We start from the raw sequence: 24,833 nt of genomic DNA, 5'->3' as shown, positions 1-24,833 counted from the left end.
ACCACTTCACTCAAAATCAACTTTCAGATTTAAATGCAAAACAACCAGACGGTTAACAAGTTCTCAAGATTTATTCGTTTCCTAATAAAAATTCACTTTCCCGCACTCGATACAGTACTTTCTGGCCCCCAAAGCCTGCTAGACGAGTTTGGATTGGCTCAGGCAACATTGAAACCTATCGCCTTCTACGATATAGCAACAGTGCGGCGATACTAGCGGTCGGTAAGGTTAGATGATGCATAGGCATGTTGAAAGGATGTGTTAAATCGATTTTGCTCCACCCTTCTCCTGTACGCAACGCACACAGGGCTGTGTGGTGGAACATTACCATACCGACGCATGCAACTTCCGGTCGCATTTCCATAGTAACTGACGCTCCCCCCTTTTAGCAGTCCGTAGTAATCGTTTTCGGTACCTTTCTCTCCGGCGATTCGCTATCGGCCTTGACATCATTCTGCGACTCCTCCTCAGCGGAGTTTCCTTTGGGAGTTCGTTTTTGCTTCCGCTTATTCTGATTTTGGGCACTCTTTAGCATTTTGTTGTCGCTTACCCTAGAAAAGAAGGAATCGAAAAGAATGGCATGATTTAATGTTCACTCCTTCACGTTCGAACACGGTCGATACAACGCAACGTACATTTGTGTCGCCCGCGTTCCAGGGCCCCAGTGGGCGGCAGGATTCTCCGGGAACCGGCTCAACGATTCCTTCCGGCTGGGCGGGTTCGCATCCGGGTGTATTTCATCGGTATTGTACACTTTGGCCGGTTCTTTTCGTAAAATGGCCGTCAGCGGTACGCCCTCCAGAAACCGGTCAGCCTTAACTGGGTGTAACCGATGCCAGCAGCGCAAAATGTCCCACAGCACACCGATCGGTGCATCGGTTTTGATTGAGGTACGGCAGGCGTGGGAGTAGGACACCCGAAAGCCGGCATGCAGCAGCGCGGACCGTAGCTTTAGCATTCCGATCGATTCCAGCTTCAGTATGCCACACATGCGGTCCAGCGTGTAGTACAGTGGCACATCGTGCAGCTCCTCTCGGATCACCGTCAGCGTGCCATAGATGCGCCGGATCGTCGTCAATCGCTTTGAATCCTCCTGCTCCACCGTCTGCAGCAGCTCGGCCAAGAACTGCTCATCGTGCAACGGAGCCGACCATATCGGACCGCCCATGTGGTGCTGATGGTTGCAATGCTCACACCGGCTGCCGACAAACGGACCGGTCGGTATGCCAAACTTGATCTGCTGCGGGTTCGCCTCGGTCGGGTTCGGCTTGAGAATGCCCAGCGGTTGCAGGGTGAGTGCCTCACAGCCCGTACACTGGAACACCATCGATTGCTTGCTGCTGCTCTTCTTGCACGCGTACTGGCCGGTGTAAATGCGTACAAACACGCGTATATAGAAATCGGCCGATATGCTGAGCAATGGTTTCATGTAGCGGCCGTACCGCGTGGCCGTCGTTTCGATGCAGCGAAGCAGAATGCGCAACGCCATCTCGTGGCAGGCTTTCGTTTTGAGCGGCACCGAACCATACTTGACGTAGCACGCTTCCGGTGTGTTGCCAGCCAAAACGGCCATATCGGTCGCGGTGATGAGCAGCAGTCCACCGTCCTCAATACTTTGAACTGCTCCGTCCAGGAAGCGCGTCGGATGGCCGTACGGATCGAGATCGATCGCGGTGAAGCGTTGTTCCGGTTTGGTCGACATGTACATAAGCGTCCTGTGGAAGTAGTGATGAAGATGTTAAACAAATAACTTGATATTTGTAGTAGCGGAACTTGGGGCAAGTGTGCCACCTTAAGCATTTCAAGTTATAACTCACTAAAACGTGTTTTTCAAAAGCCGATTTAAATCTCATAACCATTTTACATCTATTTCCTCACTTATAAATGAATTTCGCTTGAAAAAAGTGCAAACAACATAGTTTTTGAAGCGTTTTAAAAAGGGTCCAAAAAGACGTTGTTTTTTGGGCTAAGGGGCAAGAGTGCCACTCGTATGGGGCAAGACGGCCACCTGGTTAAAATAACCGTATTTCTTAGATAATTGGAAATTATTACGTTTGTACCACTAGTGTATGTATTCCTACATGTATTTAGTCACCAATGAACCCTTTTTGACCACCAATTGTACCACAATATGGTTTTTTTTACTGTTCTGTTTTTCTGGCGTGGAATCCGCTTACAATAGCGCACCATTCCGCAGCACGCTACAACAATGTTTACATTTTTGACAGCTCGCGCCTATGAAAGATGGTGGCACACTTGCCCCAAACAGAGATGGCACACTTGCCCCAAAAGTTGTAACTTTTTTGAAATTGAATTTTTCAGTGACAAAAAGAAAGTTTTTTTCAACTAACCCCACAAAAAAATTCACGTTTCCTCAGCTATACGGTGGTGTAAAAATTTTCTCGGTTGATTGTTCGCATGATTTTTGAGAGCTTATTTGGTTGGATTAAAAAATTATAATATTCTGCTCAATTTTTTAAACTCAATATAAATCAGTTCAAAACAATGGGAAATATCGATTGGTCTATATGAAATTCGGCTCAGTATACCTAGTCATTGGAAAGGAACCAACTGTATACACAATTGATCATCAAACTTAAGTTTTTAAGGAAAAATGCTTGGTGGCACTCTTGCCCCGTATGGCACACTTGCCCCAAATTCCGCTACAGGAACCGATCAAAGCTTACATCGCATCATTGTAGCTGGGTGTGATTAGATGCTCTATCTGATTGTGCTTCACATTCTGCTCGATCGATTCCACCGCTGACTTGGATAGGTCGTTTGCTATGATTTCCTTGACGCCCGGAATTTCTTTCGCATAACGTATGCTGCGCAGTCCCGTCGCCGACAGCGCCTCCAGGATGCGTAATCCATTCTGAAAAGGGAGGGAAAAAAGGGTTTTATTATGGAGATGTTTTAATGGGTTTTCATTACTGTTTACACGCTTACCTCATGCTTCACACCTGCCTCGAGCTTGGTATCGACTCCGTTCGTCGCATCGTCCGATGCATTCTTTCGTTGCCGTTCGGCGCTCTTTTCCCTTTGGTAAATCCGCGAGAAGGTGGTCAGCACGCAGATGCTCAAATCACGATTAAATTCCTGCACTGGGTTGTAGAACACATGCTCGGCGACAAGTATTTCCGCGCTGCCTTCGCGTATCGTTTTCAGCGAACCCGTTTTTGCATCACCCTCAGCCATGGTGGTTAGTGTACGGGAATGTATCTTCACTGGAAAGGGCACCAAATTCCTAGCGAGCCGGTGTTTTGCTGCAAATCGTACCGCACCACACGTAAACAAGATCGCACGTGCCATGAACGCGATGACGCATAGAAAGATGACCGAAACTCATCGGATCACCCTGTTTTGTTTGTGTGGCACTTTTTCTCTCTCTAAACCTTGGGCGTAGCAAGTGTCATGCGTTGGCAGTTGGAATGTATTCGGGAGGGGGAGGGCACAAATTATGGCACAGTTTTCTTCCCACAATCAACAAAAGATAAATTCCTAGCATATTTGTTTTATGTTATCAGCTGGTGGTGGTGTTGCTGCGGAGATTTAAAATCACAATGGCTGAGGCGGTCCTGATCGGCGAACAGATCGAGGACGATGAGGTGCAGGAGATTCTCAAAACGGGCACGGATCTGCGCCAGTATGCGGCCCAGATCGAGAAGGAGTTCAAGGAGGTGGAGAATCGGTCCATCGATGATTACATCAAGGAGAGCCAAAACATTGCCAACCTGCACAACCAGATCGGCAACACGTCGAACATACTGGAGCGGATGGAGTCGATGCTGATGGACATACAGGATGCGCTGAACAACATCAGCACCGAGATCACGTCGCTGCAGAAAAAGTCCGTCTCGATGTCGGTGCAGCTCACCAACCGGCAGTCGATACGGGCGCAAATCTCGCAGTTCATCGAGGATATGGCCGTGCCGGAGGAGATGGTTAGCTGCATCATGGACAGCCCGGTGACGGAGAAAGAGTTTGTGGCGCATCTGAACGAACTGAACCACAAGCTGAACCTGATGAAGGAGCTTAACTTTAAGGAGAGCAAATCGTCGCAGGACGTGAGCGACGTGCTGCAGAAGCTGAAGATTAAAGCGATGAGCAAGCTGCGCCTCTACCTGATGGAGCAGATCTACAAGTTCCGCAAACCGATGGCCAACTATCAGATTCCGCAGAACGCGATGCTGAAGTACAAGTTTTTCTTCGAGTTTATTCTGTCGAACGAGCGGACCGTGGCGCAGGAGATCTGCAACGAGTACGTCGACACGATGAGCAAGATTTACTACAGCTACTTTAAGAGCTACTCGACGCGGCTGGGCTCGCTCAAGTTCGAGGAAGCCGTATCGAAGGACGATCTGATGGGGCTGGATGATTCCGGGCCGAAGGGTATCTTTTCCAAGACGAGCTCGCTGAAGAACAAGAGCACGGTGTTTTCAATCGGCGACCGGGGCGAAGTACTTAATCAGCAGCTCGAGGCACCGATCATTGTGCCGCACGCGCAGCAAAAGTTCCGGTACGCGTACGAAGCCCTGTTCCGGTCAGAGCAGTACGCGCTGGTGGACAATGCCTGCCGGGAGTATCTGTTTGTGACGGACTTTTTCATCGTGCGGGGAGCGCAGGCACAGGAGCTGTTTAATCAGATCATGGGAAAAACGACCGCACTGTTAATTGTAAGGAAGATGAGCAGCAGCGTCTGTTGCGTTGTGATTTTAAACACTTGTTTGTCATTTTTGTCTAAATTTTATAGAAAAATCTGGAAACCTACGTGCAAGATTGTTACGATACGATAGCACTGTTCCTGTGCATCCAGCTATGCTTCCGGTATCAGCTGATGTGCCACAAAAGATGCGTTCCTGCGTTGGACAAGTATGAGCAGCATTCTCTCATCTCGGAGTACAATTAATAATCCATTGAATGATTCTCCTTTTGAAGATATTGGGACAACTTGCATGCTGTGATCTGGCCCCGATTTGAGCAGGTGTTTCGTATGAACATTCAAAGCATCCAGGACTGTGATCCGACCAAATTCCCCAAAGAAACTGGACCACACTATGTAAGCGGCCGATCGGATGGATCGGATTGGCATAGGCGGAGGATAGCCCCCCGTCTTACACGAATTATTTAAATTTACCGTTTCAGATAACGCGCCGGTACGCGGAATTTTCTGCCGCCATCGTGGGCATTACGGAAAACTTCCCGAACGAGCTGGTTAGCCACATGCTGCTCGAACTGCAGGAAGAGGTAAAGTGTTTCATGCTGCGTATGGCGGCCATTTTCACCACGCGCAAGGAACAGCTGATCTATTTAATTAACAACTACGATCTGGTGCTCGGCGTGCTGATGGAACGCACGCGAGACAACTCGAAGGAGGCGGAAGCGTTCCGCGAATTGCTGAGCACGCGGAGTGCCGAGTATGTGGAGGAAATTCTAGCGCCCCATCTGGGCGGCATCATACAGTTCGTGAAGGACTGTGAGCAGATGCGCGATAAGGAGCAGACGGAGGAGCTGAAGCGCCAGGAGCGCCGTTCGTTACAGCTGGTGGCAAACTTTAGTGCCAACTGGAAGAAGTCGCTCGAGGAGCTTAACCGTGAGGTGTTTCTATCATTCCCATCGCTGTTGACCGGGTCGCAGCTGCTGCAGCTTGCGCTGGCCCAGCTCGTGCAATACTATCACAAGTTCTACAAACTGCTGACACCGAATGCGCGGGCACAGCTGGTAAACATTCATGTGATAATGATCGAGGTGAAGAAGTATAAGAGCAACTTCTAGACGGGAGCAAGCAGGATTGTGTTTTCGGAAACATTACCATATAGTAGCATACACATTAGCTAGAGCGATGACTTACGTACTTCATTTTGTTTTATTTATTATTGGTTGTATGGTGGAATAAAAAAATACAAGGACACACAAAACCTATTGCACCGAAAAGGACGTGGCCGTAGGCGAGAGATTGGTCACGCTGCAGCAGCAACGAGTTTCAAAAATGATTTTCGTAATAAACTCCTTGTAACTTTACACATTCCCGAACATGGTCGTCTCGCTCTCTCTGTCTCTCTCTCTAGTCTTCATCCTGGAACAACATATCAACCAGATCAGCGTTGGCACACTGGGAACCGTCCAGCCGCTGGGGCGATCGCCATCGCAGCAGCGTAGGCAGAAACACCAGATGGGTCCGTGGATCCTTACGGTACGGGCAGTTCAGATCTTTCCAGCTAAAAGTAAAAACATAAAGCGGATAAGCAAATGTGCACCGTCATTCCCGTGGGTGACATCACATCCCGCACTGCCTACTTCCGCTTTGCGCGTTTACTCACAATGGACGCTCGATTTCTACCGTGATGAAGTGGCTCTTCTCCGGCGCAGATTCCAGCGCCTTCGTGACGACAGGTGCGGCTGTATGGAAAAAAGAGACACAGACAAATTGATAAGCGACTGCGGTGACCCATCAACGTCCGCTATGCACGGGCATATCGATTCCTCCGGGAGACATTCATTAATGATTAATCTTATCTGCGTGCTTCATGATGATGATGATGATGGTTGGTGGAGAGTGGTTGTAGCGGTCGGATAGCCAGCCCCGAAGCCCACATCCACTTACCCTTCACACAGTACGGACACCAGCTTTCCCCGTTCTCATCCTTGCTGCCGGTGAACAGAATGTGCACCGGTTCGCCGGTGCTTTCCAAACTTTCGGCCAGCTTCGTGAACTCCTCATACCCGGTCACCTTATGCTTTACTACCATCTTTGCAAACCGCACAAGACTAGCACGCATTCACTAGGGGAAACGGAATGGGATATTGATGCGAAGGCACTTTTGAACACTTTTTAACTTATATTTTAGCCTTTTATCCCTATCGCAGGATACACAGGGAACACTCCTTTTGTTGTGCAACCGCAACACACTGCTGGGAAGGGCAACCACTTTCTGTTGTTTTTATGGGGGAATGAAGGCTGTGCGTTCCATTGCAGGGTTACTGGAAGAGTTGTCAATGCTGTCAAGAAGTTTGAAGTTTGGTCTGATATTTTTATCTTTTTTTTTTGATGTTTTTCATGATTTTAGTTGTTGAAATGTATTTTAATGACTGAATAAGTTTTAAAGCATACAGGAAAATAGTACTGAGAAATTAAATGTGTGCAAAAATACAATTGGAATTGTCTCATCTTGAGCTATCTATACTCCTTGGCCAGGTACAGTGATGATTTTGTTATTTGGGCAACCCCTTGTGAATTTGACGTTTGTCGCATGCGGTTTGTTGTTTTGTCTTGTTCCTTGGTGCAAGGTGGTGCCGGTATTATCCCAAATTGCGTAAAGCGAGCGCAGTTTTCGATAAGTTTTCTTTGCCGATCGAATCCCAGACAGGATGACTATCAGCAATTTGATACGTTCGCGCTGCTCGCTAGCTGCCGCTAAATCGTTTCTGGAGGTAAGTTTGCTGTTTCATTTTTCACCATTGAAAGGGTGGGTTCACCATTTCCATTGCGAGATTATATAATTTCCATTCCGTCTCGTCCCCATTGTCCCCGGCGCGCAGAACGTGAAATCATTCTCCAGCCATGCAACGTTTGCGGAGCACAAGCAGCTGGAAAAGATTCGCAACATCGGCATCTCGGCACACATCGACAGCGGCAAGACGACGCTGACCGAGCGCATCCTGTTCTACACCGGGCGCATCAAGGAGATGCACGAGGTGAAGGGCAAGGACAACGTGGGTGCTACGATGGACTCGATGGAGCTGGAGCGGCAGCGTGGTATCACGATCCAGTCGGCCGCGACGTACACGATCTGGAAGGATCACAACATCAACATCATCGATACGCCCGGGCACGTCGACTTTACGGTCGAGGTGGAACGTGCCCTGCGCGTGCTGGACGGTGCGGTGCTGGTGCTGTGCAGTGTCGGCGGTGTCCAGAGCCAAACGCTCACCGTGAACCGGCAGATGAAGCGCTACAATGTGCCGTGCTTGGCGTTCATCAACAAGCTCGACCGGTCCGGGGCCAATCCGTACCGGGTGCTTGGCCAGATGCGCTCCAAGCTGAACCACAACGCAGCGTTCGTGCAGCTGCCGATTGGGGTGGAAAGTAACTGCAAGGGTGTGATCGACCTCGTCAAACAGCGTGCACTGTACTTCGAGGAACCGTATGGGCTGAAAATACGGGAGGATGAAATTCCGGCCGATATGCGCACGGAGAGCGCGGAACGAAGACAGGAACTGATCGAACATTTATCGAACGTGGACGAAAAGATTGGCGAACTGTTCCTGGAGGAGCGGGAGGCGACGGTGGACGACATTATGGGTGCGATTCGACGGTCGACGCTGAAGCGTGCCTTTACGCCAGTGCTCGTCGGTACGGCGCTCAAGAATAAGGGCGTTCAGCCGCTGCTGGACGCGGTGCTGGACTATCTGCCCCACCCGGGAGAGGTCGAGAATGTGGCGCTGGTTGAGAAGAAGGACGAAGAACCGCAGAAGGTGCCGCTGAATCCGGCTCGCGATGGAAAGGATCCGTTCGTTGGGTTAGCGTTCAAGCTGGAGGCTGGCCGGTTCGGTCAGCTGACCTATCTGCGCTGCTATCAGGGCGTGCTGCGCAAGGGCGACAACATTTTCAACACACGGTCGGGCAAAAAGATTCGCCTAGCACGGCTGGTCCGGCTACACTCCAACCAAATGGAGGACGTGAACGAGGTGTACGCTGGGGACATTTTCGCACTGTTCGGTGTCGACTGTGCATCGGGCGATACGTTCGTCACCAATCCAAAGCTGGAACTGTCGATGGAATCGATTTTCGTACCCGATCCGGTCGTGTCGATGGCAATCAAACCGACCAACTCGAAGGATCGTGACAACTTCGCCAAAGCGATCGCGCGCTTCACCAAGGAAGATCCAACGTTCCACTTCGAGTACGACGCGGACGTGAAGGAAACGCTCGTCTCGGGTATGGGTGAGCTGCATCTCGAAATCTACGCCCAGCGCATGGAGCGCGAGTACAACTGTCCGGTAACGCTCGGCAAGCCCAAGGTAGCGTTCCGCGAAACCCTCATCGGACCGTGCGAGTTTGACTATCTGCACAAGAAGCAGTCCGGCGGACAAGGACAGTATGCGCGCGTTTCGGGAATACTGGAACCGCTGCCACCGCACCAAAACACCACGATCGAGTTCGTGGACGAAACGATGGGCACGAATGTGCCGAAACAGTTCATCCCCGGTATCGAGAAAGGATTCCGCCAGATGGCGGAAAAGGGTCTCCTATCGGGCCACAAGCTGTCCGGCATTAAGTTCCGCCTGCAGGACGGTGCCCACCACATCGTAGACTCGAGCGAACTTGCGTTCATGCTGGCGGCCCAGGGCGCCATCAAGAGTGTGTTCGAAAACGGTAGCTGGCAGATACTGGAACCGATCATGATGGTGGAGGTGACGGCACCGGAAGAGTTCCAGGGCACGGTGATTGGGCAGCTGAACAAGCGGCACGGTATCATTACGGGTACGGAGGGTGCCGAGGGTTGGTTTACCGTGTACGCGGAGGTGCCGCTGAACGACATGTTCGGGTACGCCGGTGAGCTGCGCTCGAGCACGCAGGGCAAGGGTGAGTTTAGCATGGAGTATAGCCGCTACTCGCCCTGTATGCCCGAGGTGCAGGAAAAGCTGTGCCACGAGTACCAGGTGTCGCAGGGCCTGGTGGTCGACAAGAAGCAGAAGAAGAAGAACTAAAATGTGGTGTGGATGTGGGAGAGAGATCGTGGAAGTAATCAATCTGTAAATAATTCGAGTGTGTTAAGTTTAAACATTATTTAAGGCGACATTATTTGGTACACGACGGAATTCCCCCGCAACAGGGGAGAAATAAATCATTCAAAAAAAAAGAAAAAAAAAAAAAAGATCCTTATTAACCTTATTATAAATGTGTGATTTTTATTACCAGTGTGATATTGATTTATCCATTGGAATTTTAGTTTTACATGGTTTTGCAAATTGTCCTAGACAGAAAGTAGGGGTGGGTCGGAAAAGCCGGGTTTCTTTTTCTTGTATTATAGAATGTTCCTTACGTTCTAGAAAAAATGCTAAACCTCACACTCACAAATGCTGATGGGGTTGATTGACTCTTCCTGTTCGATTCGCACACCCACTTTTTCTCTCTGCCTCAACCTATCTTTTTTGCTTTCTTATTTTCGTCCTTTTGCTATAGTCTTTTGGGTTGTAAATTTGTGTATTTAAAAAGTGTATCCTGCAAAGAATACATGTTTAGGAGGGTAGATAAATTGTCTAGTCGGCTATTATTCGCCCGAAACTCTGGAACTCCTGCGGTATGTACCGAAGATCTCGCCTGCATGCCGCCTAAAGCACACTTCTCAACTTCCTTTCCTGTAATCTCGTACAAATTTGCCTAATCGATCTGTAAAAGGATCCATGGTGCTTTTTCTCTCTTTCTCTTACTTTCTCTCGCTCTCTCTCTCTCTCCATTTGATACTACAAAAAAACCCCAACAATATCCTACAACGTGGCATTTAAAACATCCCATTTTATACCTGCGTCTCGGAAGCACTCTTGCTACTTCCGCGGCTTAGCGCAGCAGACTCCTCGGCGCAAACGATCTTCCCTCCGGCGGCGGCGGTGGTACTGCTGGCGCTATTATTGCTATTGGCACGACCATTGCTGCTACCCGACCGGGAGTTCATCCAAAACTCGCGCTTCATTTTCTGTAATAATTATTGATTTGTTTTTGGGTAGGCCAATTTTAGAGTTACAAACAACGCGTGTGGTGTAACGGCTGGACACGTGGTAACGAGCGAACAATGGGTAACGCGCAAACGGGTTTACACGAGCCTAGCGCTAATACTAATAGTGTTAATAATAATAATACGTAAGGGTAGCAATCGGGTGGGTTACTATGGTGATTGAATGATTTGCGTTTTTTTCTTCTCTATTTTGTTTTAATGGACGTCACAGTGTACGAAAAAGGGACGAAATTGGTTTCCACGCTATGCTCTAAGTGTGTGCTAAACTATGAAGCACAATACTATTTTACGTTTAGGTAGGTTTTCAACAATGAAGTAATGGAAAAAAATGGATTTAAATTATGCCCTGCTATGAAACATTAAACACAATTTTGAATAAAATATCTATCAACAGAGGGTGCATGTCTTACACAGGTCTCTGCAGGTCAGTTTCCAATGTAAACATAATTATTCAACGTACGTGGGATATTTTTCAACATCAGTTGCACATTTGTGATATCTGTGCTGTTAAAAAAATATTTGTTTGTTGAATAATGTAGTTAAGATTGGAAAATGACTCAAAAAAACAGTGTAATGGTGATCGTCAGAGTTGGAATTACAGTGATGTGCATTAAACGTTTAAACAAATTGTACAACTGATTAACATCGTGTAATGCAATGCAAATGGAACGAAATGTTTAAATTGCCTATTTTTTTACAATGTAATGTAAATATGCAGTGAAACAATGTGAAATAAAGAGGTAGCCCCATTTATGCAAGCCTTCGCTATTTGCTTTTTTAAAATGCACTACTAGTAACTTAATCAGCACGCTCTAGTGTATTGCCTACTTGAAAGCCATCCATTTTCATCCAAAACTGCGCTGATCTATTGCAAGAATATTTCATTCGAATACAAACTGTTGCTAATTTTTGCTAACAGACACACTCACAAAAACCATCCACGGGATGCAGTTACGTACAATTTCCACAAAATCGGACTGATTTTAATACTTAGAGGGTGTAAGGAAGTGGTCGGATGTTAGTATTCGCCAGGTTTCAGCGGCCTGTGTTGGTGTGTGTGTGTGTGTGTGTGTTTATGTGTTTGGGTGTCTGTGAAGGTGCTCTAATCGATCTGTGTTTGTAGTGGCATTTTCTTTCTTTATCTCGCGCGCTCTCTCTCTCGCTCTCTCTCTCTTTCTAGCGTCTTCACTTCAAAGGAATTGAGTAGTTTGTTAGTATCTTGTATTAGTATACTTTGCTAAAGCCGGGACTTCTAACACAAGGATGCACTTGAATGCAATGGATAATGGCGCTGAGCTTAAAATGTAGGTACTAAACGCACACATACAGATAGACACACAGACAGACCAAGCACAGACACATGAGCCAGCGAAACGTGCGGAAAATCGTTAGACCTGTGTCCTCTTCTGGTGACTTAATTGACGACTCGGTTCATCCGCCACCTCATCTTCCTCCCGCATGGTGGACAGTCTTTTTTCAGTTTCACTCAATTTAGATCTGCAATGAGTGGGAGAAAGATGTAGAGTAGTTAAAACTAGTGTTCTGCTTTATGATTTTTTTCTGATTTAATTATGTTAATCTTTGGTGACGAGTGATTTGAATCTCTAATCGAATATCAAAAGAATCTTTTCAGATTCATATGAAGCTCTAAAAAATATTTATAAATCACTAGAAAGCTCACGAATCTTTCGATATTCATGAGGGTAAAGATTCAGATTCATGGATGCACTTTAACACTTTGAGCTTAGGCACCGATAACGGAATCAGGATTGACTCCAGAAATGGAATTTGCTCCAGAATGAGAATCAGTTCTTAAAATTGAAATAAGATGTTTCAGATACGAAATCAGTCCGGGAATCTCGAAGAGAATGGATCGTTTACAAGTAAATTTTGATTCTTAGCGGTTATCAATACGTAGTATCATTGGATCCAAACGCCTATTTTTATGGAGATGCCGAAACCGACTCCGTTTCGAAACCGATTCTGATTTCGGATCCGATTCCCGAACCAATTCCGGCCGATTCCGTAGCCGATATCGATTCTGGAATCGATTCCAGAAAACTTCATTTTTCCAATCACTAGAGGCGATTCCGCTTCTGCATTATGTTCTCTCTCTTTCGTCCCGCTGCGATACTGTCTGCTGAGAGTCGATCGAAATCGATCGCCGCAGCACCCAGAGTGTTAAAGATTCATTCAGATTCATGCATCTGGATTAGTGCTACCCATTTCTACAAGAGATTCAAGCATCTTTAGAGATTTATGTTCTATCGAGGCTACAGGTTAATTATGACAAACATAAAGCTTTATAAATGATTTTAGATTTATAAATCTACTGAAATTCAACAATATTCTTATATTATTGAATACCGTATGAATCAGGAACCTTTAAAGATTCTTGAATTTTTAGAGATTCATGAATTTTTAGATTATTTTTATATTCATGAATCCACAGAGATTCATGAATTAAAAAAAAATCATGAATATAAAACTTTGATATTTGTATAAATTTATTTATTTCATAGATCTATTCAGAACCATGAATCAAAATCAGAGTTATTTATCTCTAGTTAGAACAGTTAATAACCATCGTTTTCCCACTGACACCCTTTCACTTACAATTGCTGTTGCGAATGTTTCACGGGGGTTTGTTTCTTGGTGAAGAGCACATTGCAGTTGTTGACCTGCTTCCAGATGGTCGTCCGGTTGACCTCTTCCGATATGTTGATCTTGCCTTTCTCGTTCACGGTGCCATTTTCCAGCGGTAGCTGCAGATTGTCCGCCGAATGCTGTCCAGAGTCCTGTTTGGGAATGGGTGGGAGTGACGTAAAAAGGTGCAACGAGAAAACAGGTGGATGCTTCAAATATCCACTGGCCATGTCCCGCGCGGTTAGTTGGAGAAATGCTGTCAGTGGTCGATGTTTGGTGGCAAAGCGTGTGGAAAGGAGCGCGTCCAGTTTTTTGTTAGCGTCGTCTTTTGTGTCATGGTGATGGTGGAGAAAGGGGTTTGTGAAATTAAAAGGATTTTCCTGCGTTCGTAATGCGTGCTCGTGCATCGTTTGGTATCTTTTAGTATCAAGGCTTTGAAAGGCGCATGCAGAGAAGGTAAGTAATTTTCAAACAGATAGATAAAGGAGCAATCCACAAAATGGTTTAGTGGTTAGTAACGATGATTTGTGTTCGCTGTGCTGTTAGTAGATTTAGGTTTTCCTGTCGAGGAGAGAGTAAATTGAAATGTTTGAAAAGGTGAAAGAAGTGTAGATTAAATTATAATAAGTAAAGCATGAGTTGTGGTTTTGAGTGCTGACATACTGTGACAATTGAAACAAACAAAAACATAATTATAAAAACGCTACTGTAATTTACCCGAAGTTTTACAGTTTATACTGTAAGTTGATCTTCAAACTAAACATCGAATACATTGTAGTTTTTGTCATTTTTTTTTAAATGACAGTAATTTTTTTAACATGTGTTGTCTGAAAGAGGGTCTGATGTTTCGGATAAAGATGAAAAAGGGATAGTTATTTCGATATCAATTGTGAAATGATAATAACCATATACACAGCTACATGCAGTTACTATAAACCTCCGCTTGTAACGAATGTTCTTGTTCAATAGTTTTAGTAATTATGTTTTTATGACTCCAACAAATATCAAGTTTTCCAAAAAAACTTATTTTTTCCATTATTTTCTTATTTTTTACTCTAATCCATGATATCGGAAGTAGGAGATATCTATCATCTAAGGGTAGCATTTCGTTGTATCATCGGTTGTGTTTTAAGTAACTGCACGTATGTTTATGTAGCCAAATTACAAAAATGTAAATAATATGTTTTAATGAATTGTTTGAAAGTGTTGTTTCTGTGGTAGAGTTTCGTGTTGTTGTAAATTTATTTATCTCTGGTCAGTTATGCTATCTGCTTCTGCTATACAACTACTGCACAAAACGAACGCCAAAATTAGTTTAAAAACGATTACGCTCCGCACAGAACATATTAAATAAGTCTACGGTTGCAACATTGGCTAGTAATGAAACAGCAATTACGATTTTAACTAAAACTAAGCACGGTGCATTTAGCTAAAGGATTCTTTCCTTTTCAGACCTGTGTCGTATGTTTGTGTGATTGTTTTTGTGTACGGGTGTTGTTGTTTTATTTTTCGTTGTAAATATTATTGTTTTAAAATTAATTATTTTTGTTGCTACGTACCACTTACGAGTGGATGTAACTCTTCAAAATATAAATGAACCGATAGCAGATAGTAAACAAAGGCGTAACGAACTAAACTAAAGCAACCGGACAGTAACATTGTATCGTGGTGGTGTGAAAGTAATTTACGATTAAAAAGTAAGGTGCATAGGTGCATAGGTTTACTAACTTTAAACGATAATTTAGCAAAAAAATAATTAGCTAATGGAATGGAAGCATTGTAGAGCGATGGCTCCAGTTAATATAGCAAAGAAATAGCAAAGATTGCACTAAGAGGAGTAAAATACTAGCCGTAAGAGCCGGACTAAGAACCTATTATGCGATCCCGTGCAGGTGGGAACCGTTGGACGACAATAAACGGATACACTACACAATTCGAATGGAACTTTACAAGGAATCGAGCGAGCGGGGAAGTAGTGAGGGGGGAAAGTACAGAAAGAGGGAAGTCATTAGCTATTGGGGTTAGTGCTGTTGGATTTGTTCGTCTGTTCGGCCACTTTGGTAACGCTGATCGTGGTGACTGGCTGCTGTTTCGGCTTGGCGCCGATACAGCACCCAACCAGCCGTCTGTAAATTCCCACCTCGCCGTCCTCGAGCTGGTGCAGATCGTCCGCCCGGGCCCGCTTCGTCATCTCGGGCATGATGTCGTCCAGGATCTTGAGCTCGCGCTTGGTAAAGATGTAGTCGAGCGACTTGCGCACGCCAATCATCACCACCAGCATCAGCGGGAAGAGGATCGAGGTGATCGAGAACGATTTGATCAGCCACAGCACGGCAAAGCAGGCCAGCTGTATCATGGTGAACAGATGCACCCGCCGAATGGGGACCTACGCAGGAACGAGAAGTTTGAACAGAGAACAAAAGATGGTTAAATATCTTAGATATCTGTGTTTTGTGCAATTTAAATGGCACGGGAAAGGAGCATTTTTACCTGTCGCAAGAACATGTAGTCCGGCTGGTACTTGGCAGGCATCAGCATGATCAGCAGCCGATCGAAGAACTGTAGCCCCTTGAGGGCCGACACGCCCATGTACAGAAACACACCGTACAGCACCGGCATGGGAATGTGGGACAGCAACGGGGTCAGCAGCACCGAGCACCCGATCATGAGGAAGATCAGTATGTGGGTGACGCGCTGCTCCCGTACGCCGATAAACTGCGGCTTCTCGCCCGGTGCCGCCGTCTCGGACTCTTTCTTGAGGGAATTGACATGATTAATACTGAGCACGGTGGCAGCAACAAACCTTAGGAAGAGGAAGAACGTCGCGTTAGTTAGAGCCGGCGTGAGCTTGGAGCAATGCTACACTTACCAGGGCAGACCCATCATGGTGCAGATCTGTATCAGACAAGCCAGCACGAACAGATCGAGATGGTAGCCACAACCTTTGGTGAGTTTGTGCTCCTTCCTATTGATTATCACAGCCGTTATTTGTTGATCCATGAATATCAGTATCGTGCCGAGCAGGGCGGGCAGGATCGCGAGGGCCGACGACCAGGCCGGATTGCTCTCGTGGAATGGCATGATGATCCAGCCGCGGTCCGGGATCGTGCGCTTGAACTCGCTCGGCACGTCCAGCTTCGGTGTGGCGATGCGCGTAAAGACGTCCAGCAGCGTCATCGAGAAGATCGCGATCGTGACGGAAAAGTCGCTAATGAACTGGCGCACAACTGCCGGGAAGAACAGCGCATTCTTAAAGTCCTTCAGGATGACCGAGATGATGTACGTGCCGAGGAACAGCACGATCGACATAAGGAAGACGTCCGACACGTACTCGGGTTTGTCACAGTCGGCACCGGTTAGCGTTCCGTTGAGGGTCTGGAATGATTAGGATTTTTTTGTATTTAAAATTAAATATAATTATATAGCAACGTTAACCCTTTCCAGCACACTTACCTTACACGTTCGCAGATCGTACTGTGCCCACTGATGGACGGCTTCCGGCGTTAGCTCATGCGTTGCCGGTGGCAGGCACGCACAATCATACTTCCCGCCCGCCGTGTTCAGCGGATACTCCTGCCCGATGTGAAACACGTTCTCGATCGCCTTGTAGATGAAGATGACCGCGATCAAGCAGGCAAAGTTTTCCTCCGTGAAGCGCGTGATGTAGCAAACCAGCGCGCTCGCGTCGACCGCCACCAGCACGACGAGAATGATCGAGATCCAGGTACCGATCCAGAACCGGAACGTCAGATAGTCCCAGCCCACCTTCTGGCAAAACTCGTACACGATCGTCTCGAACACCAGCACCGGACCGGTCGAGCCGAGTATCGTGAGCGGCTGGCCGGAGAAGAACCCGTACCCGATGCCGCACACGAAGCCCGACACGAGCGATTCCATCGCGGCAATATTGTTGCCGGTGGCCGTCCCCAGCAACCCGCCGAACGTGATGATCGGCGACAGGCAGGCAAAGTACAGGAAGATCCACGACGCGACGCACTGCATCGACAGGCCGTCCTTGAAGTCGGACAGATAGAACGGCGTCTTCCGCTTCAGATCGTTGATCAGCCCACCGAAAAGGCGGCCCGTGCGGGACAGGCCCGCCTCCTCGCGCTGCCGCTGCTCCTCCAGCTCTTCGTCGATCTCTTCCTTGGGGTTTTTCTCGGGCGGCCGTTTGCGTACCTCCTGCGAGGGTATGGCGGCCGGCGGCTCTATTCGAATCGAAGGATCCCACTCGCCCGGCGGCAGCACCGTGACCGCGTCGAGAAACTCGTCAATGCCGGCGAGCAGATGCTCGCGCCTCTTCGCACGGTAGGCAACTTCGTGGAATATCTCGTCCGACATGAGGGTCGCCATGGCGCGGCCAATTTCGTGAAAGCTGCCATGGCTGCCGGGCGGTCCGAGCAGGATGAAGATAAATCTAGCGAAACGTAGCGAATTGTAGTTGGACGTGAACGCGGAAAATAGCACTCCTCCTCCACCACAAAACCCAAAAGTCGGCTTACCTGGTCGGTACTGGCACCTCGGTCAGGTCGCCCATCACCGAGGCGGTGTTGAGCCGCAGGAACGCCGACAGCGTCTTGTCGAGAAAGTCAACCTCGCCCACGAGAATGTTGCTCGCCTCGGCGCCGGGCGGAATTTTGCGCATGAAGTGTGTGTTCGTTTTATGCTCGCCGTTCTGCAGCTCGCCCGAGCTGGCGTTGCGCGGCATCGACACGTTGCTCGGACTTTGCGTCATATTTTCTCCTGTGCGGGTGTTTGTGTGTGAGATGCCGGGAAAGATTAGTTTCGGTTTGGGGGACAGTTTTGTTTTGTTTTGAAATGCAGGATGAGTTGTGTACACTGCGTGTTCTTGTTTTGGAAACAGGTGTCAGTTTCCTGTTGTTTCGGGTGTGTGAAGGAAGCAAATTTCTAATTCGTTCTACTTGTCGTGGAGTTTAGGAGACTGATTAACGGACAATAAATACGAAAGGGAGAGAAATATTACACAAATAACGTACAATACCTACATAAGAAAATTAGAGTAGGGTTTACTGTTAATTATTGTTACATTATTTTATATAAATTGTTGTTAAAAACATGCAGCATACTGTGGCGAGTTAGTACGATACGATTAAACACAAATAAAGGAGGACGACTACTCAAACACTTTACGAAATAAAACGCTACACGTCTGCTACAGAAGCTCCCCAGGAGGGCAGACAAACTCATTTGTTATCATTACTTTAGTGCTGATGCTCTGACTTTCAGCAGGACTGGTTCACGTTTCAGAACTGTACAAAACCAGCGAGAATTAAGTTTCGTAGAAAATTGCAAGAACGCTTGGGCGGTAGAAAATTAAGACTGCATGTAAGTTTCCCTGTACGTTCCCTTTCGAATTGCATGTTACCGCTACGGAAGCGCTATCCCAAACCCAGGGAAAACTCATTTCACATTACTGCGAAACTGTACCATGGCAGGCGCATAGGATAATTGTAGCCTATGGGCCATCCCGGATGGACTGAGGTTGACAGAGAGAGAGAGAGAGAGGGAGAGGTGGAGAGTGGGGAACAGTTTACTCCACACGAAAATGCAGGTCAGAACGATTCAGTGCTGGAACGATTGCAGGATGTTCGCGCTATCGCACTGAATGTGTTCGTAGCTTGAAGGCATTCGTATTGATTTGTGTTACAGGGCTACCACTGTTGCTGCTCACCACCATACGCTATACTGTGCCGTGCAAAGAACGTTATGTTGGCGGAAAAAGCAGGACAGGAACAAAATTGCGATGTCTGCAAGCGTTCCCGAACGTGGAAATAGTCACGTTGGACGGTCACAAATTACTTTATGCTACGAAACGAGCAGAGAGAAAATCTCCTCCAGAAATAAACGTCTGTGTTTGTATGTGTGTTGAAGTGGAGAATCGCTATGTGAAATATTGTAAAAATGGTATGAAAAATGACCAAACAATTTGGGTTACCAAACGATCTCCATCTCGTTGACTATATACAAGAGCATGAGCGTCTATACAGGAGCATATCTACGAATCTACGAATCTACGGTCTGTGCTGTGTGAAGCTGAGACTACTGATTGGAGTGTATGTATGGAGGTACTCTACAAAACGTGCAGCAAACTGTTACCCACGCTGCTACAATATGAGTTGTGTGATGGGGTGTATCTGCAGCGGGTTTGGGTGTTGGTGCTAGCTTAAAACAAACGGGGAAGTTCATTTACCGGCGGCCCGCCCAGGGACGGTTAAGTGTTTGCCGCTGCCACTGTTGCCGTTGGTCGGCGGTTTGCCGGATGCATTCGGGTTACTGCCATTGCTAGTAGCGCTACTACTGTTCGGTGGACTGTTAGTATTCGCTTGGTCTTCAACTGGAAGAGGGACGGGAGGAGGAAGATGTGGCACACATTTTTGGTTGCTTTTGTTACTTTTGCTTTTGCTGTGTCGCAATCGAGCGTAAGGAGAGAGTATTGTTAGACGAGCAAACGTTACTGATGAGCTTATACACGATATGCGTAACAATGCGGATGAAGTTGCGCTAATAAAAAATACTTAAACATTCAACAACCAGTTTATGAGGTGAGATGGCAAGGATAAGGTTAAAAATGTATTTTTTGTGATGAATGATTCTATCCCTCCTAAGTAAATATAATATCATTGGGTTACTCTAAGCGAAGTTATCCGTCAAATGCAAGTATGATTGATTTTCTCTAGCTTTTTCCTCGCTCCCTCAAGATCGACGTGCCTTTCGTGAGTTGTGATTGTTATTTATTTAGGCTATCACCCGTGCGCCCAACAGAAATTGTAGGTTCGTAGGAGTAACGAGTGTAGGTAGTGAGTTTTGTTTTTCTTATGCTTGGTTCGGTGCGTGTGTGTGTGTGGATTGAAAGGTTATGATCAATTGCAAAGTCGCTTGTTAAAAATTAACCAAACAGTTCAATTACCGTAACGATAAGGTGATTGGAATGAGTAGAGCGTGATTGAAAGCGATCTAAAAACATCATGAAACCAACAGATACACACGTACACACACAAACAGAGAGAGAGAGTACAGTAGAATGATAGACTTATGATGAGACGACTTAGCAAGAAACTGTGTAAGCTCCTTATGTCCACGTGAATGGTGAAAGTAATGGCAAAGTGGGAAAACTTTCAAAAACAAGTTGACAATGAGTATGAAAACGAAACGGCATTAAAGAAGAGCGAACGTCTATATGTATAAAAAACAGTGCACTGAAAACGATCGATGGTTTTTGAGGTAGCGCTAGAGCAGCATTTGCTTTAACCTATTTGCTTTAACACTCAATAATCTACGTCGTGAAAACACACCGATATAGGTATGGGTTTAAGAATAATGATAAAAGGCGTAGGATGAGCGACGAATGGTGAGAAAGAAACATCGATGTAGAGATAATTGGAGATTTGTGTTGGCAACGGGTAACGGAAGTATGGACAAAAAAGAAGGACAAAAAGAAAGTAGAACTCTTTCAAGAACAAGGGCACACGAGAGATACACGTAGAAATAGACACACATAGAGAGACAGAGTTAGAGGTAAAGAGAGTAAGAGAAAGAAGAAAAACACAGGAATAGAAAGCTATTTTTGTAATAAAAAACCTCTTCCAGCGGGCGCACTCGTCGAGCTGGCGGAACTTGAAGCACCGGCATGGAACCAGGTGGTAACTCCAACGGTGGATCCTGCGTTGCTGGCACCTGCGGCCGTACCACCTGCACCGCCACTGTGGGAAGCCGTTGGTGAAATGTCGTCTACCGCGTTTGGCAACGTGGAAAAGCGAAAGGGCGAAAAGCGGGATGGCAATATTTATTCACTATAACCTCCCACTTGGGCGATACACTATGCAAGGGGAGGGGGTATGGAACATTCACGGAAATAAGACACCATTGCCATTCTCACAGGGGTGTAAGTATATGTGTGAGTGTGTCTCTCTATCTTTATCTCTGTGTATATGTGTTTCACGCCACAAAGAATGGAACGAACGTACGAACGGTTGTAAGAAGCTTTTAGTCGATTCGGACAGGAAAGCGGTACACCGAGGAACGGAGACAGCGAACCGCTAACGATGACAGTCAAGGAGCGGGAACGCACTTGCCACAGGATCAGGTGACACGAGACGCGTTTTGCTCACTAATCATTATCAAGCCTGCTGGGCCACCGGTGCAGGACCGATGGAAGGAGTTAGGCGACGATTCAGGCAGTTGCGTTACACCCGCAAAGGAGTCGAGGCAACGGGGCTCATTAAAATGGTGTCAAAATTCATCACGTAAGAAGCGTTACGAGAAGCGGTAGGAAAGCCAAATACACTGGTCAATGGGATCCGTGAACCGTGGTGGATTGGTGGGAAGCTTTGTGGGTCTCGCTTGTCCCGATGGAGACGCACGGTGGTTTTCGCGGCGGGGAAGTGAATTTTTCCATTTTGTTCCAGAGGGTAATTATTGTTGCGCAGCTCATTTGCCTTAACCTGTTAATTATTTCGAGTTAGCTTGGCAACGGACCGCTGACCTAATTAATGTAAACCGATAGCTAAGCTACCTGCCGGTTGGTATGGTTAGTAGCCACACCATTTTAAAAGGACACTGTAATACACATTAGACAAGCCTATTATTTCACTCGTTTTACCGTCACCTTCAACAACACTCATTTTGAATCAATTTTCAACAACAGTGCAGTTTGTGGAGAGACGCAGACAAGCATTTACAATTACTGGGGGGGTGGGCAAGAATTTGTTGGAATATTACACAGGCAAGCACAATGTACAACGTCAGAGGTTTGCAAGAAACGAGCATGGGAGGAACTCATCTAGCCGCCACCATCACTACACCATCACCCTTTTAATAGCCACCCGACACAGGACGGGACACAGGGAGGACGACAATCATACAGGTTGTTTTTGCTGTTGTTGTTGTAGTCGGGTGTGGTTTTGTGTGAGCATTTTTGTAGTTGTTTGGCTTAAAAAATCGGTACCTGTGGGCAGTGCTAGATAGTGACCGCGCTGATCTTTGCTACCGTACAGCAGGGCGGTTTGGGGCGAGACCGGACCCAGGGCGGATTCGCCTTCCTCGTGCATGCCCGACGGTGCCGACGAAACGACGTGCATTGGGAATGAGTTGGCCGACGAGATGCTTTTGCTGGTGGATGAGCGTGGCATATCTAGAAAACAGGGATTTCGAGAGTCCCGTGTGGCTTGCGTGAGTGCGGTTGCATGTAGGTGTGTGTATGTGAATGCTGTGATTTTCGATCGATGACACGGTTTTTCGATTCTGGTGCGGTGCTGGCTACACACAAACTCTTACCCCTTCCGCTTGAATGGTGCAACTGCTTAATGCATCGCGCTTTTCTTGCTTCGAACACCTTTGAAATGCACCCGCGTTCCCAACAGATTGCAACCCGATAGTGGAAGAAAGCACACTCGAAATATCCCCCCTTCATGGTGGAAGCTTTTTCCCGCCCAAAAAAAGGCCCCTTGAGTTCTCCGTCACGCATACTTACTCTTTGAAGACGAATGATTCTTTCCAATGTCGGCCAGGGAGCGGATCAGCGGCAGCCGGCTCTTCTTGCTGCCGAACTCGTGCTGATGCTTGTGGCGCTTCAGCAGCGCATCGATCACCTTGTCCCGGGCCTCCACCGGCAGCGTGCCCGAGTTGACCATGTTTTCGCACACCAGCTCGGCGATCTGCTCCAGGCTGACCGCTTCCATGTCCAGCATGACGGTGCCGTTGAGCAACAGGCTGCGCAGCTCGAACAGCGAGTGAAGCGAGAGCGTGGCCACGTGCGGCTTGGACCACCGGTTGCCGCCCTCCTCGACGTCCTCCTCGAACTTTACCCAGCGTGCCGTTTCCTTCCAGGCCATCTCGTCACCCTCCTTGACCAGCTCCTCCATCTCGGAGAAGAGCGGATGGGACTCGTGCTGCGTGCCATCGCCTTCGCCGCCGACCTCACCGCCCAGGATGAACTGTACTCTTTGTGCGGGTGGTGTAACTGTTGGTGAGGCCGGGGGGGGGGGGGATGAAACAGGATTGAGAAATATCAATTAGAAAGCGTTTTTTTCGTTCTTCTTTTTGTGACGGAAAATGTTGATCAATACACCGGCTCTCCAGCTCCCCAAACTTCAGGCCACACAGGAAGTGCGCAACACTCTCGACCGGAAGGCCCTACCGTTTGACACTGTTTGCATGCACCGTTATCAGTAGTCGGCGCCGTTTCGCAGAAGCAATCGAAGCGGCGATAAATCGCTAGACAGCGTGCCGGCATAATAAGTGTCAGGAAGGCAAAATAAATTAGGCATTTGCTGGGAGAGTGAGTTGGCGTGAGAACCACCCACGCCGCGTCGTGTGGGGTCCAATTGAACCTGGCCATGGCTTGCGGGAAGGGGGAGCTAGCGATAGGCAAATTGATTGACAGTGTAATCGCTTTCCATTAGGTTTTGTGTAGCGATTGAGCTGGCGTAGTGATTGTAAACAAGGTAAATATGGACTTACGCGTTACGCAAGCAATGATTGGACAAATAAGTGAAAGCGTGTGCGTTGGGTAGAAGACGTATTTTGTGTGTATGTGTTGTAGAAAAAACAGAAGGGTTGGTGAAAGTCCAACAAAACAAAAATGCGTGCAATAATCAAAACCGAGGACTGGCACACAAAAAACGAACCATCCAAACTACATCTATCTTACAAGATTCGCCATCATCAACGATGCTGATTCTTCGTTGTGTGACGACGTGGGGTATCGTAACGACTAAACGGCCAGTTTCGAAGTAAACACAGGCAGTGATAGATAGAACAATAGACAAAGAATCACAAAAGGGAAAGAGCATAGATTATAGGTTTTTCCAACTGATTTTCAAGAAAATAATGTTAACCAAAGGTACAACTTTTTTCAGCCGTTTTTTTTTACAAAATTATAATGTTTTAGTGTTTTTCTTAGCAATCAACATTTCCAATTAGATCTAATACTGTCCAATGGGAACAAATAATTAAAAGTGATAATTTGATTTTCTCCCTCTTTCCCCTTACCAGGCCGTTCCGCTTCCGATCCCGTGCTACCCTTGTCGCCATTTTCCCGGCTCGCCTGGTGGTGCTTATGCCGACGCCGCTGGGAATGCCGCCGGGATGAGCCCGGAATGTGGACGCCAACGAAAACGGTGTGCGCTCGGTGACCTGAAAACGAGAAAGCAGAGCAAATAATAACGCAAATGCAGAGCCGACGAAGCGTTCATTTCTATCCCCGGGTACCATATCCCAAGACCCTGCCCGCGGCGGACGCTTAGCTGCTACCAAGTCGATCAATTAACAAAGCTTGAGGCATTATTTGCATACGTGGCTCGAGTGGCGGGCAGGCGCACGATTCGCTGAAAGAGGCCGATGCCTGTCCGTATGGTCAGGCAACGCTCTGTTGGTGTGTAGCTAGGGCTTGCATTAAATGTAAAACAGATTGAATTAGATGAGTGAGGCCCC

The 24,833-nt window shown here is 47.1% G+C and overlaps 5 protein-coding genes across 22 annotated transcripts in view; 2 read left to right on the top strand and 3 right to left on the bottom strand.

Moving 5' to 3' along the window:
• Positions 1–52: 52 nt before the first annotated feature.
• On the bottom strand, positions 53–3,333 carry LOC1279149 (tRNA (guanine(26)-N(2))-dimethyltransferase). Its single transcript, XM_318825.5, has 4 exons — positions 2,950–3,333; positions 2,688–2,875; positions 636–1,715; positions 53–551 (listed from the first exon to the last, which is right to left on the bottom strand). The coding sequence occupies exons 1-4, from the start codon at positions 3,310–3,312 to the stop codon at positions 386–388; spliced, it is 1,797 nt and encodes a 598-aa protein (XP_318825.5). The 5' UTR covers positions 3,313–3,333; the 3' UTR covers positions 53–385.
• Positions 3,334–3,401: 68 nt separating this feature from the next.
• Positions 3,402–6,033, top strand: LOC1279148 (vacuolar protein sorting-associated protein 52 homolog). Its single transcript, XM_318824.3, has 4 exons — positions 3,402–4,676; positions 4,754–4,872; positions 4,939–5,059; positions 5,146–6,033. Exons 1-4 carry the CDS (start codon positions 3,564–3,566, stop codon positions 5,773–5,775), a joined length of 1,983 nt encoding a protein of 660 aa, XP_318824.3. The 5' UTR covers positions 3,402–3,563; the 3' UTR covers positions 5,776–6,033.
• Positions 5,836–6,966, bottom strand: LOC1279147 (thioredoxin domain-containing protein 17). The gene is made up of 3 exons (XM_318823.5): positions 6,605–6,966; positions 6,321–6,399; positions 5,836–6,218 (listed from the first exon to the last, which is right to left on the bottom strand). The coding sequence occupies exons 1-3, from the start codon at positions 6,777–6,779 to the stop codon at positions 6,065–6,067; spliced, it is 408 nt and encodes a 135-aa protein (XP_318823.3). The 5' UTR covers positions 6,780–6,966; the 3' UTR covers positions 5,836–6,064.
• A 265-nt stretch (positions 6,967–7,231) lies between these two features.
• On the top strand, positions 7,232–9,895 carry LOC1279146 (elongation factor G, mitochondrial). The gene is made up of 2 exons (XM_318822.5): positions 7,232–7,431; positions 7,540–9,895. The coding sequence occupies exons 1-2, from the start codon at positions 7,369–7,371 to the stop codon at positions 9,709–9,711; spliced, it is 2,235 nt and encodes a 744-aa protein (XP_318822.5). The 5' UTR covers positions 7,232–7,368; the 3' UTR covers positions 9,712–9,895.
• Positions 9,884–24,833, bottom strand: part of LOC1279145 (sodium bicarbonate cotransporter 3) — a 37,060-nt gene continuing 22,110 nt past the window's right edge. For 5 of the 18 annotated variants that reach the window (XM_061657962.1, XM_061657963.1, XM_061657959.1 and 2 more), the window contains 13 exons: positions 24,393–24,536; positions 24,052–24,114; positions 22,873–23,361; positions 22,348–22,533; positions 19,594–19,737; positions 17,885–18,125; positions 16,836–17,799; positions 16,252–16,757; positions 15,873–16,185; positions 15,523–15,768; positions 13,353–13,534; positions 12,131–12,233; positions 9,884–10,697 (listed from right to left, as the gene is read on the bottom strand). In XM_061657962.1, coding sequence (XP_061513946.1) covers positions 10,521–10,697; positions 12,131–12,233; positions 13,353–13,534; positions 15,523–15,768; positions 15,873–16,185; positions 16,252–16,757; positions 16,836–17,799; positions 17,885–18,125; positions 19,594–19,737; positions 22,348–22,533; positions 22,873–23,361; positions 24,052–24,114; positions 24,393–24,536 — 3,758 coding nt within the window. In that variant the 3' untranslated portion in view covers positions 9,884–10,520. The other 13 variants (XM_061657965.1, XM_061657966.1, XM_061657973.1 and 10 more) reach the window with 11 other exon arrangements.

Source organism: Anopheles gambiae, chromosome 3, assembly GCF_943734735.2.
Source record: "Anopheles gambiae chromosome 3, idAnoGambNW_F1_1, whole genome shotgun sequence".
NCBI classification, from domain to species: Eukaryota; Metazoa; Arthropoda; class Insecta; order Diptera; family Culicidae; genus Anopheles; species Anopheles gambiae.
This window is presented reverse-complemented; position numbering and strand designations above follow the sequence as displayed.